Source organism: Populus trichocarpa, chromosome 18, assembly GCF_000002775.5.
Source record: "Populus trichocarpa isolate Nisqually-1 chromosome 18, P.trichocarpa_v4.1, whole genome shotgun sequence".
Classification (NCBI taxonomy): Eukaryota; Viridiplantae; Streptophyta; class Magnoliopsida; order Malpighiales; family Salicaceae; genus Populus; species Populus trichocarpa.
Window position 1 is genome coordinate 9600451 of NC_037302.2, and position 22482 is coordinate 9622932.

The following is a 22482-nucleotide window of genomic DNA, read 5'->3' on the forward strand; positions in this document are numbered from 1 at the left end:
GGCAGATGATAAGACTGAGTTTGACAACAATCTTATCTCTAATTTAACAAGAACGACGTTAACGACGGAGGAACTGAACAGAGGGGTAGGGAATCTTCTCGTGGTGGCAGTACTGGTAGTTGGAGTAACCTTCGCTGGTGCTATCACTGTGCCTGGATCATGTCGTGATCCTAAAAGTGGCAGTTCAAAAAATCTGATGAGAGCTTTTATTTATTTTGACATGCTAGCTATGAATTTCTCCCTCATCGCCGCTATAATCCTTTGTCAGATATCATTAGGTCGTGCCAGTGATGTAACATCAAGCATGAAGAACGCGACATATTATAATTTTTACGCCCTTTTCTGCATGGGTATAGCATTTACATTCATCCTGCTAATCACGGTGCAAGAACATACTGGATTTTTCTTAACCATCATCACATCGCATGCCTATCTTTTTTTTATCCAATTAGTTTGTTCCTATGGATTTATGCTTTCAACTGCAAATAAAATAAGGTCTTTCCTGCGTGCAAATCCCTTTAAATTCATGGCTCGAATGAAAAGAAGGATGGATGTACGGACTTCTCTTATGGGTAGAGAATAGGATCACATCCAGTTCAAACTGGATAGCTTGCAAATTAACGGGAGGGCATTTTATCTTGTATTTAAATCTCATGTAATTAATTTGTATCTCTTGTAACAAATAGATAAGCTCTTTCTCTTCTCTCTTGTAACCACTCTGGTTATATATGAAGCAGAACATACATGTCACTGGTGTGTCTCTTCAGAGTTCTTTCATGTTGCAGGGTACTTGACTTTCGAATTCTTAGCACTAATAGTTTGACAACAACTGGTCGTGGACCTCAGCTATGATGTGGGGTTGGATTCTTTTTCTTTCGTATAAAAAAATAATGTTAAGTGTTGTAAAATGTGTTCTAAAGAAAAATACATGATGGACTAGAATAGATTAAATAGATTTGTTTTATTTTAATTAGATAATAAAAAAAATAGATAATAAGTTAGAGCATATAGAACAAATTAAAAAAAATGATCATGATAATCTGAAAAAAAAATCAAAAGGGATAAATGATGTGATTCAATTTCTAACCTATTGAATATAAAATGATGAAATTGGATAGAATAAATAGTCTAATTCCCAACTAATCAAATGTTAAAAGTTAAAAAAAAAAATCAGTTATACAAAAAAATAAAAAAAATAACAATTGAAGAAATAAAGATCAAAATTAAAATAAAAAATAAATTTTATTTTAGATTAAAGGGTGAAATTAAAAAGGAAATTCAATTTATCAAAAGAATGAAGACTAAATTGAAAACATATCAAAGTTTGAGTCTAATTTGGATCAAAATTGCAAGGAATTAAAGTTTAAGGATGAAAGTGAAAAGATGGGGGTTACTGTAAGGAGCTTAATTGATTTTTCCAGGGGTAATTTTGAAAGAATTAAAAGTTGAAAAGTTAATTAAGGACTGAATTGAAACATTTAGAAACTAAGGACTGTTTTGTAAAAGGCGCAAACATCCAGGGGTCCAATCACAATTTATCCAGGGGGCGATATTAAAAAACAAAAAGAGGGAATTTCCTGTTTAAGGGGCTTGATCGCGAAATCTCCAAACTTCAGTGACCAAACCGATAGAAAAGCAACGGCGCCGTTTCCAAACGAGCTGTTCATCTTCCTCAACGCCTCAGCTGCCCACGATGCAATACGTTACTGAAACGTATGGCATTCTCTGGCTATAAAGCCAGAGAAAGAAAGGCCTCCAGGAGGAAGGAGGAGGACGAACTAAGAACGAAGAGGAGGAAGACCAGGGGACTGAGAGCAAACCGAGACAACCAGAGGACGAACGAAGAGAACGAAAAGAACAGAGAAAACCCACGAACAGAACACAGCAGGTGAACGAAACACACAGAACACACTAGGAGGAAGACCAGGGGACTGAGAGCAAACCGAGACAACCAGAGGACGAACGAAAAGAACAGAGAAAACCCACGAACAGAACACAGCAGGTGAACGAAACACACAGAACACACTAGGAGGAGCGAACTGGGGAAAAAAAGCAGGGGAAAAACAAGCAAACGCAGAGAGGACGAACGAACAAAAAAAACCCAGGAAAAACAGAGACGACCGAGTAATTCCAGGGGTAATTTTGAAAGAATTAAAATTTGAAAAATTAATTAACGACTGAATTGAAACATTCAGAAACTAAGGATGTTTTTTCCAGAGGAGACACAGATAATACACAGAGAACACTTGACCAAAGACCACAAGAAAAACACAGACGCAAGAACAGAGATAATACAGAGAAGACGAGCAAAAGCAGAAGGCCACAGGAGAATGAAACACATGCAGAACAGGAGACGGACAGGAAGAAACCGATCACAGAAAAGCAAGAACAGAGGTGAAAGCAGAGGAAGAAAGTAACTAGTCGACCAATCCTCCATCACGTCTTTATCTCCAGAACTATAATGCAGGGGTTAACATTTTCAGTTAAGTTTAGTTTTTATTTAAAAAACCAATCAAATTAAATTTTTATTTTTTTTAATTTAAAACTAAAACTGAATCAAAATCAGTTCAACCCGATTATTTTCAGTTCAATTTGGTTAATTAAAAAAAATGAAAAAACCGATAATCTAGTTTTGTTTCATATGAAGAGCAAGTTGATGCCAATAACAACAAAACGAAGAAGATAGATGATAAATTGATTAGTCTATATGGCAAGAATTCCAGCCTGTTCAAGTGCAAAATAATAATCCTAACCAACAAGATTTCCATTAACTCATAAAAAAACCAAAACAGTCCGGAAAATCCATGAATCCAAAGTAGATAAAAGAAAAGCAGATCCCTTTTATGCAAAAGCATGTGGAAAAAATGCACATCCCTTTTATACCAAAAAAAAAAAAAAAATCTATCCCTTCATAAAGTGTTCAGTGTTCACATATCAAGAGTCAACACAAATATAGTGAAAGAGGAAAAGATTGAAATTTTACGGTAATGCTGGTGTTGAAAGTTTTGATGATAATTGTTTGAACTTCGAACGCTTGAATTTTGATCTAAAGAATTAGAGAACAATGAGAATGAGAATGAGAATTAGAGAAGGAGAGTAGTGAGAAAGAGAGGGGCAACTTGAAAGGCATTTGGGAGAGAGGAGGCGACTGAGACCTGAGGGTGAGGGGTTGTTAAGTTTAGGTTTAGGGTTTCCTTTTTTAGTGGGTTTAGATGTTTGTTGAATCGGTTCAATTTGGTCCGGTTCAATCGGTTTAAGATTTTAGAAACCGAAATTAAATCAAACCGATTTTTTTTCAGGTTTTTTAGTCGGTTTTTTAATTTGGTTTTTTGGTTAATTTTTTTTGGTTTGTTCGGTTTAGTCAGTTTTTTGGTTTTTTTGCTTACCTCTACTACGAGGTACATGTTGTAAAATGTGTTCTAAAGCATAGAGAAAAATACATAGAGTGTGTTTGGTATTGCGGTAGCTGTTGTGGTTGTGGTTTAAAAAAAGTTGTTTTATAAAAAGTACTTTTAGTTGTGGTTGATTTAAAAAAATAGGTGTTTGGTTAAAACTGTGGTTAAAATTGAGGTTGAAGAAAAAGTAGTTTAATGTGTTTGGTTAAGAATGTTTTTGAAATCGAGGTTATAAAATAATTTAAAAAATATAAATTAATATTGATGGTTTTTAATTTAAATATTGTGGATTTAACTATTGCGGTAACATCATGAAATAAATCATACTTTATATAAAAAAAAATTATTGTTCTATTAAACTATCTACAATTCCATTACGTACAAAATTTATCTGACAAGAACTACAGTTTCCATAATTTTTTAGCATGTAATAAAATTAGATAAAATATTATCATGTATAAAATTCACTCTAAACTAGTTTTTTTAAAAAAAAATTAACAAAAAAAAATCCACGCAGTGCAAGTGAACAGTGCAAGAGAATTGCACTGTTCACTATTTTTAACATGAACAGTTATAGACTTTGCACTGTTCATGTTAATTGCACTGTTCATGTTATAGACTTCTGTGTTTGCATCCACTTTGCACTGTTTATGTTAATTGTACTGTTCATTGAACAGTGCAATTAACACCACAGTGCAAGAAAAGCATGTTACACTTGCTTCTTCCAATCCTGCGTTGCAAACACAGAAAGTGATGGGCCCCATGAACAGTAATTAATGGTTTTTTCTTTACCAAATGCTTGCCTCCTGAGTTTTGATTAAAACGCAAACTCTACCGCGTAAACAAACGGTCTCTATAATAGACCAGTTATAGACTTAGACTAGACTAAGTAGATTTGTTTTATTTTAATTAGATGATAGAAAAAATAGACAATGACCTAGAGCATATAGAATAAATTAATGTGTTTGTTTTCCGGAAAGTGATTTCTGAAAAACTACTTTCCAAACTTTCCTGTATTGGTTTGTCATTAGGAAAGTTGGTCAACGGAAAACACTTTTCGGTCAATAGAGAACACTTTCCAGTCAAAGAAAAATTTGACTTAGTTTCTAGGAAAGTGTTTTCCTTTTATTTTGGGTGGAAAACACTTTCCAGAAGTTGTAAAAAATTTAGAAATATCATATTATTTGTTGATTATATCAAATTTGCTCCTCAAACTTTTGATTGCTATATATATTTTGTTTTGAATATTTATTTTTCAATTTCATCCCTTAGAATTTAATTTTTATATTAATTTTGGTCCTCATTTTTATAATTGTTATTTGCTTTTCCCTTATCATTTTTTAATTGAAATTTTTTTTCTATCAAATTTGATCCTCATTCTTTTGATTGTTACTTATTTTATTTGAAATAATTTATGAAATGTTAATTATTATTATTTTAATTTCTTCATCTTTCAATTTTTTTATTTTTTAGATTTGATCTCTATTATTTTGATTATTATTTATTTTATTTGAGATAATTTATGAAATTATATATTTTTTTCAATTTCATTCTCATTCAACTTTTTAATTTGTAAGATTTGTTACTCATTATTTTAATAAACTTGAAAAAAAAATATTAATAAGTTATTTTCTAGCTTATTTTCCATGACATAACCAAACACTGAAAAGTATTTTTCAACTTATTTTTCATTACACTACCAAACATCAAAAAATAATTTACTTTTTCAGAATTTAATTTAAAAAAAAAAATACTTTCTATCCATACGGTAGCACATGCATTACTGGTTCACATTCTTTTATAGCAAAACTATCATTACTTTGTTTCAATAAATAGTACTTATTAATCCACATGAACAGTGTTTTTCCAAAGAGTATTAGTTTTGGTTGATGACCACAAGATGCGATTATTTTGTTTTGGAAACTCAACAAACTATATATTTTATTTATTTATCAGCCTCTATAAACTAATAATTAATTATTATATTATTTTGCATGCATAAAGAAATACCCGAGTAAATCGGCATAGACATGAGATTCGAAGCCCGTAGAATTTAACAAGGAACAGGACATGTAAGGACCTGTTAATATAACACTTTATTTTTTTTTTCAATCTCCAGGGTGTTATCTAAAATGCTAGGGAAAAAATAAAATAATAGTTGAAGTAAAAAAAATAATTAACAAATAATGGCTTTACTATGTTACACAAAAATAGATTAAATATCAAAATTATGGTATAACAAGAAAAAGGCAAATTTTTTTATTTGCATAATTATAAAATAGTTTCGTTATAATTCAAGGAAGGAACTACTTTTATTAAACAATAATAATAAAAAAGAAACAAGAAGAAGTGATGACTAAAAATTAGTTTTCACTGCTCCTAATTAAACAAGTGGTAGTGATTATTAGGGAACGTTTGGAACGCGGTTTAACCCGTGTTCCTAAAAAATTTGAAATTTTTTATTTTTTGCTAAAATTTAATATGATTTGTATGTTTTGGATCGTTTTGATATACTGATGTCAAAAATAATTTTTAAAAAATAAAAAAACATCATTGGCATGCATTTTGACACGAAAAGTTATTTGAAAAGCACCCGCAACCACACTGCCAAACAAGCTCTAAATCCATAGCCCAACGCTACGCCACAAGTTAAATGAAAAAAAAAATATATATTAGCTAATAAAATTGTCCGAATATTGCAATTGTGCTCTAAAAAAGTTAAAAATCTTTGAGACAGTCAAATAAGCTGATAACATTCAATTAGATGATAAAACAAAGAAGGGTAAATAGATTGAATCAAACAAAAAAAAAAAGTTTTGATGAGAAGTTATAAAAACATCAACAAAAAAGAAAAAAAAGTGATGGAGCTTAGTTCCAAGCCAACCAAATATGAAAGATTGAATTCGGAGAAATAAAAAAAAACTTAAATCAATCTCAGTGTGCATGTGAAAGTTATAAGTCGGTTTATTAGACTAGGATAAGCATATAAAAAGCAAATAAAAAAAATAAAACCCTATTCCTAAAAACTTAAATGTAGAAAAATAAAATCTAAAGGAAATCAATTTAGAATAATGACAGGGAAAAAAAAAGAAACACCAACAAACCCAACAAGCTTACCAAACCTTATGATCCGGATTATGAGAATGACAGAACTCAATACAAAGCAAACTAGAAAAAATTACGAAACTCAATTCTAAAGGGAACCAAATGTTCAAGGATGAAACTAATAAAATTTTAAATTAAAAAAGTAACGACCCATAAAAAACTCGTCTAACCTGTGGTCTTGGTAATGAAATTAGGATAACTGAATTGAAAGAAAAAATAGATAAATCATGAAGATCAATTTTAAAACAGAAATTGCAGGATGAAAATGAAAAAGAAAAATTGTATTGAGAAAAATAAACCCTAATAAATAAAAGAACAATGTTAACCCAGGTTCATTTTTAAAATATATGATTTGGTACATAAAACAATGATCACCCTATAAAAAAAACACAGAACAAGAACTCATTAATTAAAAATAGAAATTAAAAAAATATGGACCAAATTGAAAAATATAATAAAAGGACAAGCCGCAATTTTTATTGAATGATGAAATTAAAAATAATTTTTAATTTTAGAAAAGAACCCAGAACAAGAACTCAGTAATTAAAAGAAGAATGATCGAATTTGAAATAACAATAAAATAAGGGAACAACTATGAAATTTAAAATAGCTATCGTGAATTTTGAGGAGAAGAGAGGGAAAATAAGGAAAGAATAAAGAAAATAACACTGACGACACACCACCGAGAATTAGAATACATGTGCCACCCCTGTAGGAAAGAATACTGAGATGCATGAGCTACCCTATCATCAAACCCATGGTCCTAGTAATGAAATCAGGATAACCAAATTGAAAGAAAAAAAAATCATAAAGACCAATTTACAAAAAAAATTAAAGGATGAAAATGAAAGCTAAAAATTGTAAAAAAAAAATAAAACTCAATAAATAAAAGAACAATGTTAACCCGAGTTAATTTTTAAAATGTATGACTTGGTTCATGAAACCATGATCATCTCATCAAGAAAAAACATGGAGTAAAATTCGTAACTAACCACATGCTGAAGAATTACATTAAAAAAATTAATTTTACAAAAGGCTCTAAAAAAATAGCAACCAAAAGAATAAGAATAAAATTAGAAATAAAAACAAATTAGAGGATGAAATTGAAAGCAAAATTTAATTTCACTATAGAATCAAAAACTAACAAAAAGAATTAAAAAATATAGATCAAATTTGAAAAATAAAATAAAAGGACAAATTGCAATTTTTTTATTGAATAACAAAATTGAAAACAATTTTACATTTTAGAAAAAGACCTAGAACAAAAACTTAGTAATAAAAAAGGGACCAAATTTCAAATAATAATAAAATAAGGAGACAACTATGAAATTTGAAATGGCTTGCATTAATTTTGAAGAGGAGAGGGGGAAAATAGAAACAAATAAAGAAAATAACACCAAAAACACACCATCAAGAATGAGAATACATGTGCTACCCCTACAGGAAAAGAATTCTAAGAGGCAGCAATCGCTACAATGGAAGCGTGGGTTGGCCTCTAGAAAAGGTTGCATGCGCCGCCAAAGCTAGTGCATCTTTTTAACTATACCTATTAATTTCAATCTTTCATATTTGTTTCATGATCAAATTCGGTCCCTTAAGCTCTAATTACTTTAAATCAACTTAATTTAAATATATTTTGATAAATTAGGCATCAATCGAGCACCACACCTTTGCCTTAATATTGTGGGACCTTTATATCTAAGAATAAAAACTATCAAGACATTCAAAAAAAAATGGAAGGATCAAATTAAAATAAAAAATAACGACAACTAAAATTAGAAACTAGTCCTCAATGGGACAAAATTACAAGTGTTTATAAGTTTTCAAAGACTCAATTTTAGTCCCAAAAGCCTTAGTTGCTCTAAACCAATAAAATGGAATATTTTGTTGTAAAATTAAACATCACCTAATCACTTGGAAGATTGTATCCAAATTATATTGAGATTATTATAGTGTATGTTGTATGGACATGTGATAGTTAATATGTGGCTGAAAATTTCCAAACATTCATATTAAAGTGTTTATTATTGACGGATATCCTAGGACTTGTCTCCTAGAAAACATGAAAAAAACGAGTGCTTGATCAACTTTATTTAAGCTCATTTTAGTTTTGATTGACCTAATCAATCAAAGCCTAAATGGTGTTATTGATTACCATGGTATTATTGTGATAAGTTGTGTTTTTTATTTCTAGCAAAATAATTTTCAAACTAACATTAGATAGATTTAAGTTATGATAAAAAAAAAAATATTTTTAAAAGGAGACATTATTATTTAACTAGAGTTTAGTCAAATTATCTATTACCATCTAATCTTGTCATTAGGCCCAAAAAATTGAATATAAAGTTGTGCTGGTAGAGGCAATGACATTCAGAAAGGTGGCAATATTATGAACTATAAGGGGACATTATTGTGCTATCCATGTGTAGCTCTTTGTTTATATAGAGAATTAGATGATGAATAACCATTTTATAGAACATCTAATACAAGCTTCTCCACTGGTCTCAATGTTTGTGAGTTATTTTCAGACCTCTTGTGGTCTATCAATTACAAGGACTAACTAATTGTTACCCATTATAGCCATGTTCTTACTAAATTGGATTTTTAGCATGATTACTAAATTTTATGATTTTAACAAATTAATCCTATTAGACATGGCAATCTATTAATTGATAATAGATCAATGAATTCTTTAATTAACATGTTCCTTGTTATTCATTTCTTCCTTCTAATAAGAAGATTCTACACCTAAAAAAGTGCAAGCAGCAAACGAAATTGGTTTGATTAACCAAAATTTGGCAAAAAAACAAGTATAGGTACCCAATGGCGACTCCAATCAAGGAAAGAAGTGGAAAGAATACAACGCTCGATAGCCAAACCATTTAAAACTCACAGCACGGAAATCACATCCAGCTTGAGCTCCATATAAAGGTAATCAGCGTTACAGGCATGGGCATCATATCCAGTCATGAGATAAGACCAAAAAAACTTCTATACGGGAAAGGGAGATGAAGGGGGCGGGTCCCAAAATTAGAGGGCCACATCCAGAAATCATAGAGACCAAATAAAATTAAAAATAAAAATCTTAACATCTGGCTAGGTTTCTCCCATCTTATTGAGTGTAGGATGAAGGTTGGTAAGTAACGGGTGCAGCAGAGCCGTAATCATATGCCCCATAACTGGTCTGGCTTCCATAAGAACCACTGGCACGGAAACTGGCAGCACTCATGTTCTCCGCTGGCTGTGAGTAGAGTTGTTGAGGAATTGCACTGGGGCTTTGAGAGTGATGGTAGGGTTGCTGAGAGATTGCGGAAGGGCTTTGAGCGTGGGAGATACCATAAGTTGATGCATACGGGACTGCTGCAGGGCCCTCATAGACACTCTGGCTAGGGTAGTGGAATGGCCCAGAATATCTTCTAGCCGGGCTATGCTGTGCAGGGGGAGGAGCATTCCTGCGGCTGAAAGAGGAATAATTGTTTGAAAATTTGGCAGCTTTGGCTTGACGATAAGGAGTAGGTCCGCTGTCCCGGGCACCACTTGAACCATGGCCTCGCTTGTTTTGAGACTTGGTAGCAGTGGCAGCTGACGTACCCCTCTTCCTCTCTGCTTTGGTTTTTTCAAGCAGAGAAGCCCGTTTTCTCAAGCTGTCAAGGGAAAATTCTGATTCAAGCTTATGATCTTCCACACATTTGATGATTGCTTTAATAGAATTCAACTCCAAGGTACTTGATTCATCCTGCAAAAAAATTACTAAGAATCTTGCAGACTCAAATATTTCATGTCATTAGAATTACACAATATAGATAGAGATTAGACACACCGTTGCAGCTGCACTATAATTGCCATTCTTCAAGACAGTAGTTGTGATCTTCTTGGAATTCTTAAGATATGACTTGAGTAGAGATACAGGAGAAAATATTTTCGTCAAACCAGATTCAGAAGCAAAATATACAGCCTCTATCTCTTTCCCATTCTTCACCAATTCATCGATTATATCTGCAAAAAAAATTATGATTGAAAACGATTACTAAAAAAGTGATTATAGAACAATATATCAAAATCAGATTTGAAAGACGAGAATAAAGTGATGTTCCTAAGAAAAAAGTTTAACACCATAAACACTTGTTTGAACTCTCAGCTAAACTAAGTACAGACATATACACAGTGATAGTCATATCTTGAAACCAGTACTAGGGATCATACACTACTTAACTACCTCTCATGAGGGGAGGAATGAGGCAGGTTTGGTTCATATGAACTAAGAAATAAGCAAGAAAGATATTCTGTCAACTAACCTTAAATGATGGTTAGGATTATTACTCCCGGGAATACAGAAAACTTTGTTATTATCTGAAGTCACAACACAGATAAACTCTGCCTACCAAGATAAGAGGTTTGCTAACAAAGTTGCATGCACAATTTAAAGGGGAACCAACCCCTGTTGGAATGGCAAACCAATAAAATTAACAGACTTTTTTTTTCTTTCACAAATGGTTGATGAGAACCATTGAACACTTAAAGAGTCTAGTTCACTTAAGCGTACAATGAACATTCTTCAGAAAAGGAAATAAGCAGTTCTATGCACAATGATGTAAGCAAAACCAATTCAACTCTCGCATGTCATTTATACATTTATTTGTCAGGGCAGTATAGCATTGTTTCCATCACCTTGGTAAAGTCTGTTTGATATAATAAATTTTTTTTTTTATTATCACTCAACTTTTGTATAATATAAAAAAAATCACATTAATTTATTTTCTCTTTACAGTATGGTGCGGGCTTGCAGACCTTCTTGTCAGGTCTTCAACAAGGCATGCAAGTTTACCTTGCGCTCAGGGTATGGCAGTCCCAGCGCCAGGTGTTTGCTACCTGGTGTTGCTGCCAGGCTCGCTAGCTAGCCCTAGCACCAAATATTTATTAGCTGGGTCATGCCGAGCGCTAGGTATCTGCAGACTGGGTCGTGCTACCCTGCCAAAATCCGAACTTATCATTTTCTTCCCAATCAAATAGACAACCCCATATCCCCTGTATTCTTTGCAACTCTATATGACGAGCAGCTCATGTTATTATGTCTCCCCAACCCATCATGTTTTCCAAAATAATATAATACTCACTATCTATAATAATTCGCGATACAGTACTAAACAATGTAATTCACAGCAAAAACAATCACAGTCTGTAGTAACTCTTTTTATAATAAAATATAAATCCCTTTCAGTTATAGTTAATTTAAGTACGTCAATTGTGGTTTATTGAATGAGTTTTATTATAGTAATATGTTCATTTGAGGTGATGCTTTCTCTCATCGAGAGGTTTGTTTATTTGATATCTTTATTTATTTTTATATCTCTTATGTTTTTGTGAAATATCAATCATCACATCAAGGGGGAGAACGAAAAGAACAGAGAAAACCCACGAACAGAACACAACAGGGGAACGAAACACACAGAACACACCAGGAGGAGCGCACTGAGGACAAACTGGGAAAAAAAAAAGCAGGGGAAAAACAAGCAAACACAGAGAGGACGAACGAACGAAAAAAACCCAGAAAAAACAGAGACGACCGGACACAGAGGAGACACAGATAATACACAGAGAACACTGGACCAAAGACCACAAACAAAAACACAGACGCAAGAACAGAGATAATACAGAGAAGACGAGCAAAACAGAAGGCCATAGGAGAACGAAACACACGCAGAACACGGGACGGACAGGAAGAAACCGATCAGAGAAAAGCAAGAACAGAGGTGAAAGCTGAGGAAGAAAGTAACTAGTCGACCAGTCCTCCATCACGTCTTCATCTCCAGAACTACCAGGTAAGTCTCTTCTTCTCTTCCCCGGTCTTACAATCTCAATTCACTTAACACTGTGCACTTTGAATTTTAATTAACTCATCACCGTACACGCACGATACTTGCGTGCCTAGTTACCAGCCGGGTCCTGCCCAGCCCATAGAGCGCATTAATCTACTAGTCTTGATAAGGATCCCTCGGCACTTGAGCTGGACCCATCCAAAAAGAAAACTCTAGGCCGGTCTAATCCTCTTTATTTTATTCTCTTTCGTTTTGATATTTGATCAATCCAGCTTCTGTTTTATATTAAAAAAAACAATTTGAACCATTTTGAATTTATGTATAGACCCCTCGTGTTTTTTTTAATATTACTTAATTGTTTATTTGATGTGTGAATTTTTACTGTAAAACACAAATTTAATATTTATATATATATATATATATATATATATATGCATTGATTTAACTTAATTTTATTGGGTTATTCACTAATCTTTGAGCTAGAAATACTTTATATTTTGCGAAATATCAATCATCACATCAAGGTATTTATTAGACTTTTGGGATATTGTAGTATTATGATACGAGTATAACTGATTTCGGGTTTAAATGTTGCTCTTTCTTTGTTATATCCTGGTACCATTTCCGCCTGTAGAATAGGTAATTGGCTAAACTAGGTTAAATATATGTATTATTTTCTCCTTCATATTATGAGAATTATTTTTGAAGATTCTATTCAAATTCTTAACAAACTGGCATCAGTTGTTTGCGCTAATAAAATTTATATTAATTTTATATATTTATGCATATAATTTATTAATTTATATAATACTGTTAGAAAATATATTAAAAGACATAAAATATTATTTTATTTATAAATATAATACACAAAACCATAGTTATTCTTGCACCTGGATATAAAAAAATGCCTTAACTGGAAGAATTTGACTTTGTTTGTTTTTGTTTTAAAAAATATTTTTGAAAAAAATTAATTAATTTAAATTAATTTTTTTATTTGTATTTTCAGATCATTTTAATATACTGATGTCAAAAATAATTTTAAAAAAATAAAAAAATATTATCTTTCAAGTAAAAAGCTTTTTAAAAAATAACTGCAACTATACTCTTAAACATAACCGATCAATAACGAATTAACAACTTGATTTTGACTTGAATTTAAACATTTATAACACAACCAATCAATAACAAATTAACAACTTGATTTTGACTTGAATTTAAACATTTATATATATTCTCCTAAATAATTGTATTGAGAAAAATTATGTAGCTAATGTACGTTTTCTCTCACTAATACTTTAATTAGCACATCTCTTGCATTCATGTTTTCTATGAATTCTTTAGTTTGCTTGGCCAAATAACAATACATGTAATTACCACTGATACAACCGCAGCAAAGTTAAGTCACTCAAGAAGAGATCGAGCACTCAACCGATATTTTCCAGCACGTTGCAACTCTATGCAATTAAAAATAGATATGCCGAGACCAGTACATGAGGAGCTTGAACGATGGAAGGCAGTTAATTTCCCAGTTCCGAAGCCAGACTATGGTTTTTCTGAGCCAAATAAAATACTGCAGAAGGAGTTTTATACCTATGCAAAGGAAGACAACTTCAATGCCTTGTTTGGTCTCGTTTCCGATAAACTGGAACATGTTTCATCAGAGGAAGTGCTCAATGTCATTTTCAAACATGTTGCTGCCTCTGGAAATTCACTGCTTCATGTGGCAGCAAGCCATGGAAGCGAAGGTGTGACACAGCTACTGTGTCATCACTTCCCCCTCCTAATCACCAGGAAAAATTTCCTGGGTGATAATGCGCTTCATCTGGCTGCCAGGGCTGGACGGTTTGACACAATTCAAAATCTCGTCAAGCATGTGAAAATTGATCCTCATAAAACACTTGAACTTGCTAGCTTGCTGAGGATGAAGAATAATAAAGGAAACACCCCTTTGCATGATGCAGTCATCAAGGGTTGCCGAGAGGTGGCCTGTTTCCTCGTTAATGAAGACCTAGAAGTTTCCTACCACAAGAACAAGGAAGACAAGTCTCCCTTGTATTTGGCAGTAGAGAGTTGCGACGAGAAGATGATTGTTTCTCTTATAGAAGCTATGCCGGAAGGAAATTTAGGTAATCACATGTTTTCATCATTTAGACGTGAAAAATAACATGTTACACTTATAATTATTGGTCCCATTAAAACTTATTCTTCTTAATTTCATTATATGTAAAGCATAAACTTCCTGCATTTTGTGTTTTTTGTATTGATTATCTAATTTTTAAATTATGCTGCACTAGAAAAACTAGCGGACGGCAAGCCGGATATAATGCTTCCCGAGGACAAAAAAGGGGGAAGTCTCCTTCATCTTGCAGCATCCATGGGCTTCCTTTTTGGAGCAAGACTCCTGGTTAGTCGATGTCCTGTTGCCGCATCACAAAGAAACGAAGAAGGCAACTTACCTATCCATGTTGCATGCCAGAAGGGCGATCTTGAAGTAGTACTCGAACTACTTACTTATTGGTTCGATCCAATGGATTTTCTCAACGAAAAAGGACAGAATATTCTTCATGTTGCAGCGGAGAGTGGACAGATGAAATTAGTGGAAGAAATACTGGGAAATCGAGATCTGGAAGCACTTATAAATGAGAAGGATTACGATGGAAATACACCTTTGCACTTGGCTGCAATGTATGGCCGTTCTGAGATAGTGCATGCACTAGTGAGAGACAAGCGGGTGGATACAAGGATTGTTAATAATGAAAAGTTGAAACCATCTGGTGTTGTTGTGAAATTATTGCAAGGCGGACGCTTTGAAGCTCCAAAGTCAGATGGAATGGTATGCTTATATGCTGAGCCTTTTCGAAAAACTGACCTTATGGTGCCAATTAATGGGCTTGCAATTGCTCTTGAACATCACGGGGGATCATACTCCAAATTAATCATCATATATACTTGCAAAAATGAAAATGAAAAGGACAACCTTTAACATTACAAAACCTGAATGCAAGAAAATACATTCAAATTCAGTTTCGAATGTCTACTTACAAATTAATACTGTCTTTGCTTGTCCTTGCTCAGAACAAGCTAATCGATACCAAGCATGAGGATGACGCTGCGAGAGGTGTATGGAACAAATCGCAGAAAGCAGAAGTTCGCAAAATGGTAAGATTTTCGGTTTCACAAACTTTCTTTCTTTTAAGTCTTGGCATGTGCCTAACATCACAAAGGGTTTTCATTGCTCCATCATATATCAATTTTAACATTATCAATTCTAGCAACTTAGATTTTATTATCAATTCTAGCACCATAGAATCTCCATCATTTTCTTTGCAAGTATCAAAACATTATTTCTTTAAATAAATATGAAGGCAACATGCAAAATCTACAATCCATGAATTTTTCAAAACCTTATTACATTTATGATCCATGAGAACATCATCATCTTTGCTCCCATCTTTCATGGTAAATTACAGGACCACCTCCCATCACCAATGCCTCGTTACCTTTTGACATTCTTTTCTACTTTCAAAACCTATCATTCTCCATTAAGATTATAGTTGCATCATTTAAACCTAAAGGTATCCTTTTAACTAGTATTGTTTGCACCAATGGCTTGTAGATTCACTCTTTATCCTCAATTGTTTTCTAGTATTGACTACTTGAGTTGTCATCCTGTTAACTCTTGAAAGATAGTTGTGTATACCCATTCCTTCATCCATCCTCAAGAGTACAAATCTAACTTCAAAAGAAAACGATTAGTCCATCAATACCAGAGGAACAATCAATACTCTCTAGTTTTTTCCATATGCCAATAAGATAACTTCATTAATTATCTCTTATAGCCGATAAGCTTCTAGTAATTGCATATATAGGAACAATCAATACTCATTTAAAAAGATTTTTTAATTGTCAAAACCTCAGTCACATTTAATTCTTTTATACCTCTAGAATAAAAGAAAACATATAAAAAAATTATTTCACTTTAGGTGGCATCCAAGTCAAATTATATTCTAGTTGCTTTGGTCCACGTAAGAAGCTAATCAGGTGATTGAAGTAAATATATTCTAGTTTAGCAAAAACTTTCACATCCACATTTTGTCCATGTTGCAACTTTATAGAAAAGGGAATTATAGATTTCTTTTTATTACCTTAAATTTGATTAATCCAAAAAGGAAATAAAGTTCTTTACTTGCTAAAAAATATGGAATGCCTCGCTGATCTACTAAATTTATAGCGATGAATTACTTCTTCGTTATTATGGGATATTAAGCTAACATTGTCATGATGCTTTATATAATTTGTTTACCATATATTTTCTAATCAACACTTTGTTGTTCAGCGTAAGGTTTTACAAGTTTTGGTGGAGGCAGATGATAAGAATGAGTTTGACAACAATCTTATCTCTGATTTACCAAGAACGACGTTAACGACGGAGGAACTGAACAGAGGGGTAGGGAATCTTCTCGTGGTGGCAGTACTGGTAGTTGGAGTATCCTTCGCTGGTGTTATCACTGTGCCTGGATCAGGTTCTGATCTTAGCAGTGATAGTTCAAAATATCTGAGGAGCTCTTTTATTGGTTTTGACATGCTAGCTATGAATTTCTCCCTCATCGCCGCTATAATCCTTTGTCGGATATCATTAGGTCGTGCCAGTGATGTAACATCAAGCATGAAGAACGCGACATATTATAATTTTTACTCCCTTTTCTGCATGGGTATAGCATTTACATTCATCCTGCTAATCACGGTGCAAGAACATACTGGATTTTTCTTAACCATCATCACATCGCATGCCTATCTTTTTTTTATCCAATTAGTTTGTTCCTATGGATTTATGCTTTCAACTGCAAATAAAATAAGGTCTTTCCTGCGTGCAAATCCCTTTAAATTCATGGCTCGAATGAAAAGAAGGATGGATGTACGGACTTCTCTTATGGGTAGAGAATAGGATCACATCCAGTTCAAACTGGATAGCTTGCAAACGGGAGGGCATTTTATCTTGTATTTAAATCTCATGTAATTAATTTGTATCTCTTGTAACAAATAGATATTAAGCTCTTTCTCTTCTCTCTTGTAATGACTTTGGTTATATATAAAGCAGAACATGCATGTCTCTGGTGTGTCTCTTCAGAGTTTTTCCATGTTGCAGGGTACTTGACTTTCGAATTCTTAGCACTAAATAGTTTGACAACAACTAATCGCGTGCGTTTTTAATTCTAAAAAAAATTAAAAAAAAATAATAATGAAAAGAATGAGAATTATTAGACCCATGAGAGACCCATTCACAAACTTGTTTTCGGTGAGCAACCTATTCATAGACCCATCAATTCATAAAAATTCAAACAGTTGTGTAAAGACTGGGATTCGGTGAGAGACCCATGACACAAGGGACATGGACTTGTCTGTAATTTGACAAATAAATTACTCTAGACTCTAAATCATGATGCTATTTGCAGAAGGTGCAAAAAGATAAATAGAATAACTTACTATGGCTGGTGGAGACTGGTCACTGGAGAGCCGCCGTTGTTGTTGTCTGAAATCTGCATCTCATGGTGGCTGGTGAAAAAGACGGTTGTTGCCTGTTGGTGGTGGACCGATGGTTGATTGCTGGAACTTGGACGGCTGAGAGAAAGAGAACAAGGATTTAGTGACTTAGGGATTTTGATTTTTTCCGGTTCTGTGTTGTTAACTTGTGTGAAAGACTGAAAAAAGATGAAGAAAGATGAAGATCGTGGTTTTGTTCTGCGTGTGAGTCACACGGTGTGATTGTGTGTACTGTGTAATAGTCAATAGGCCAATACTTGCTTGACACGTGGAGCTAGAGGGAACAGTGGCGCAACATTTCCTGTTTTGGTATAGACGCGTAAAATCGGGTGTAAAATCGCGTTTTTGCACGATTTCACCCGATTTTAACGATTTTACCCGATTTTACCTATTTCCGAGTTTTTTGAACGATTTAGCACGTTTAGCCTATATTGACTCGTAAAATCGTACGATTTTACGAGTTGAATCACGATTTTAACAACCTTGGTTGCAAGTGAAGCTAAGAAAAGAAAAACAATTCGTAAAGTATATTAATTAAATAAAACTGTGAAGAAAAAAGAAAAAAGGAGAAGAATACATACCTGAGCATGGAGGAGAAGAGAAGGAGTTGAGGAGAGGAGAGAAGAGAAAGAAATGGATTTCATGTTTTTTACATATGGGGAAGAAGAAGAAGAAGAAGAAGAAGAAAGGAGAACCGTCTGTTGTGAAATTATAAATTCTAGGTTTTTTATTGTGCGTTTTACCGACGGATAATTAAATATTAATATTTTTAATCATTCCGTCAGTGATTCCATCTGTAATATTTAATTTAAATTTTTAATTTAATTAAAAAATTTTAGAAACTGCCAAATATCACCGATGACTTTTCAATTCATAGTTGATTCCGTCTGTAATATTTAATTTAATCAAAATTTTTCAGAAAACCGCCAAATAACACCGACAACTTTTCAATCCGTCAGTGATTTTATCTGTAAAGAACAATAATTAATAGTGCAATTGGGAAGTGAACAGTTCACTCGGTATTTCTATTTGTATTTATCGATTTTCTGGTAGTGAGTCTCGTTCGGGGTTCGTGACTGCCCCTCCCAAGAAGTGCGCTTTCTGGGGATCGAACTTGTGTTCTCACCCTTGCAGGGATATAGCAGTGTCTTAACCGCTAGAACGCTTTATTGGTGTGAGATGGTTTTGGTTTGCCATTTGAAACATTCACATTTCACTTTAGATGGTATTTAAGTCAAATTACTTTGTATTCTAGCCGTTGGGGTCCACATAAGAAGCTAATCAAGTGATGGAAGCAAATATATTCTAGTATAGCAAAAACTTTCACATCCAAATTTTATCCAAGTTGCAACTTTACGGAAAAGGGAATGATAGATTTCTTTTAATTACCTTAAATTTGATTCATCCAAAATGGAAATAAAGTTCTTTACTTGCTCAAAAATATAGATATCTCACTGATCTACTAAATAGCGATGAATTACTTCTTCGTTATTATGGGATATTAAGCTAACATTGTCATGATGCTTTATATAATTTGTTTACAATATATTTTCTAATTAACACTTTGTTGTTCAGCGTGAGGTATTAACAGTTTTGGTGGAGGCAGATGATAAGACTGAGTTTGACATCAAGCTTCTCTTTGATTTACTAAGAACGACGTTAACGACGGAGGAACTGAACAGAGGGGTAGGGAATCTTCTCGTGGTGGCAGTACTGGTAGCTGGAGTAACCTTCGCTGGTGCTATCACTGTGCCTGGATCAGGTTCTGATTTTAACAGTGGTAGTTCAAAAAATCTGATGAGAGCTTATATTTTTTTTGACATGCTAGCTATGAATTTCTCCCTCATCGCCGCTATAATCCTTGGTCGGATATCATTAGGTCGTGCCAGTTATGTAACATCTTGCATGGAGATGGCGACATTTCTTAATTTTTACTCCCTTCTCTGCATGGGTATAGCATATACATTCATCCTGGCAATCACGGTGCAAGAACGTAATGGATTTTTCACAACCATCATCACATTCCAAGCCTGTCTTTTTTTTACCCAATTAGTTTGTTCCTATAGATTGATGGTTTCAACTGCAAATTCAATATTGTCTTTTGTGCAAGCAAATCTCTTTAAATTGATGGCTGGAATGAAAAGGAGGTCGGATGTACGGACTTCTCTTATGGGTACAAAATAGGATCAAAAGATTTATTGTTTTTTTAATATATTTTTTTAGAAAATCGAAAGACAAATTTGTATTCTGTGTAATTGTTTGGCGATAACATGTGCTGCCATATATATTAATTGTGATAAGGATAATAAGAGCCATCCAGTTCAAACTGGAGAGCTTGCAACCGGGAGGGCATTTTATCTTGTATTTAAATCTCATGTAATTTGTAACAAATAGATATTAAGCTCTTTCTCTTCTCTCTTGTAATGACTTTGGTTATTTATAAAGCAGAACATACATGTCTCTGGTGTGTCTTTACAGAGTTGCAGGGTACTTGACTGTCGAATTCATAGCACTAAATAGTTTGACAACAACTAATCGCATGCGTTTTTGATAAATAGTATGTACTAGTCGTGCACCTCAGCTATGATGTGGGGTTGGATTCTTTTTCTTTCATATAAAAGTGTTGTAAAATGTATTCTAAAGCATAGAGAAAAATACATGATTTAAATAAATCAGACTAGATTAAATAAATTTGTTTTATTTTAATTAAATGATAAAAAAAAATTAATGTGCTAAACTGCTAGAGCATATAGAACAAATTAAAAAAAAATAATCATGATGATAATGTCACACCAAGACATCGCGGCAGTCTTAAAAATTTTACAAGGAAAGAATAAATTTCTAACATCTTGTTCTTTTAGGGAAAATGTCTTATTTAAGGAGTCACTATCTAGTATTATAGTCACTAGGAACCATAACTGGTCAACATAGATTCTATAGTACGAGACTAGTTGTGGCTAGAGAAGATATAAGCACCCCTAACGCATCTTGTTTATTTGTGTTATGACAATTCACTGGTAATATTCATGACTCTAGCGTCGTGAATATTTAATTACAGTTACTTTCAACGCTGGTCTTGGTAAATATTCCATTTCGGGTAATTCCAACTCTGGCGTTGGTAAAAATTCCACTACGAATAATTCCAACTCTGGCGTTGGTAAAAATTCGTAGCTAAAAAAAATCATTAAAATCATTTTTTTTATTCCGGTATCAGTGAATAAAATCAATAAAAAAAACATGTATTTTCTTATTTCTAATGCATGCAATTTCTATTTCTATTTTTTATTTTTTATTTTTATTTATTCTTTTATTTATTTATTTATTGACTGGGCCCAGCTCAGCTCATATGGGCTGGGCTAGACCCAGCCAACCCGGCCCGGTCACCAGCCCAAGCCAGTGACCCGGCTGGGCAAAGCACGCGTGAACTTGATTCACGCGTGCATGGCACTGTGCGAAGGTAATTAATTACCTTCGCACAGTGCTAAATGCACTGAAGTTTCAAAAAGAATGAAGAGGAAGAGAAAGCTTACCTTGCCGCAGGTTGCTTCGCTGGAGTGTTAGCGTCTTGGGCGAAGATCAGTGAAGGCGTCCGTTGCTAGGAACTGGAATTCCTCCTTGTACCTCTGCTTTCCTGCCCTCTGTTTCTTCTTCTCTCGTCTGTGTATTTTTTTTTTTTGCTCTGTTTTTCTACTGCTTCCACCTCTGGCGTTTGTTTTCTTCCTTGCTGTTTCGGTCCCCTCTGGTGACGGAAGGCTAGTTTCTGTTATGGGATTTCTGGAAAAAAAAAAAAACTAAGAGTTCCTCTGGTTTCTTTGTGTCTCTTTTCTTCCCGGTGCTTTTTTTCTCTCCGTCTCTCTCTGTTTTTCTCTCTTCGTCTGTGTCTCCTGGGTTTTTTTGTGTTCGTCTCCTGTGTTTTTTTCTCTGGTTCTCGTTCCTCTCTCCCTGGGTTTTTTGCCTTTTCTTTTTTTTCTGGGTCTCTTCTCTCTGTTCCTGCGGTTCCCCCTCTGTTTTCTTCTTCAGTTTTTTTTTTCCTGCGCCATCTCATCTTCTCTGGCTTTATAGCCAGAGATTTGAAACGGCTTCCATCCTTTACTCCAGCAACGGCTCCTGAGGAGGAAGACGAAGAAGGCGATTAACAAATTCTAAAAACGGCGCCGTTTGTGTGATGGGAATAGACATTTTCAATCTGGTCACTGAAGTTATGAAATCGTGTAATCAAGTCCCTGGGTAAATTATAATTGGACCCCTTTATTTCCGCGCTGTTTACAAGCTAGTCCTTGGACTTTAATCTGCTGTAATTTGGCCCCCAATTTGCCCCAAACTTTGGTATTTCTTCAATTAAGTCCTTAATTTCATTAATTAAATTAATTCCAAGCTCGAATAAGTTTCAAAACTTATCAATTCTCCAATTAAGCCCTTGATTTGATTAATTAAATTAATTCCAAGCTCAATTAAGTCTCAAAACTTCCAATCATGTTACCCTTAACCCAAATTTTAATTTATTATTCATTTTTTATTTGTTTTTCATCATCATTTTATCATATTTTTTTTATTATCATTTTTCAGTAAATAAAATAATAGTAATAATAATAATAAAATAAAATTGTCAAAAATTGGGTTATGAC

At 33.6% G+C, this 22482-nt stretch overlaps 2 protein-coding genes across 10 annotated transcripts in view; one reads left to right on the forward strand and one right to left on the reverse strand.

Moving 5' to 3' along the window:
* Positions 1-20317, forward strand: part of LOC7476269 (protein ACCELERATED CELL DEATH 6) — a 91967-nt gene extending 71650 nt beyond the window's left edge. For 4 of the 8 annotated variants that reach the window (XM_052449045.1, XM_052449047.1, XM_052449046.1 and 1 more), the window contains one exon: positions 19433-20317. In XM_052449045.1, the coding sequence (XP_052305005.1) occupies positions 19433-20041 (609 nt within the window). In that variant the 3' untranslated portion in view covers positions 20042-20317. Of the gene's footprint in view, positions 1-12267; positions 12320-13707; positions 14443-14610; positions 15150-15391; positions 15476-19432 lie in introns of those variants that run through there. The other 4 variants (XM_052449049.1, XM_052449048.1, XM_052449050.1 and 1 more) reach the window with 2 other exon arrangements.
* LOC18107622 (FRIGIDA-like protein 4a) overlaps positions 1-22482 on the reverse strand; it is a 69129-nt gene that overhangs the window by 33454 nt on the left and 13193 nt on the right. Inside the window, exon 3 of one of the 2 annotated variants that reach the window (XM_052449052.1) lies at positions 9350-10236. The exons of the other annotated variant lie outside the window; for it this stretch is intronic. Within the exon in view, the coding sequence (XP_052305012.1) occupies positions 9613-10236 (624 nt within the window). The 3' untranslated portion in view covers positions 9350-9612. Of the gene's footprint in view, positions 1-9349; positions 10237-22482 lie in introns of those variants that run through there. 2 annotated transcript variants of the gene reach the window in all.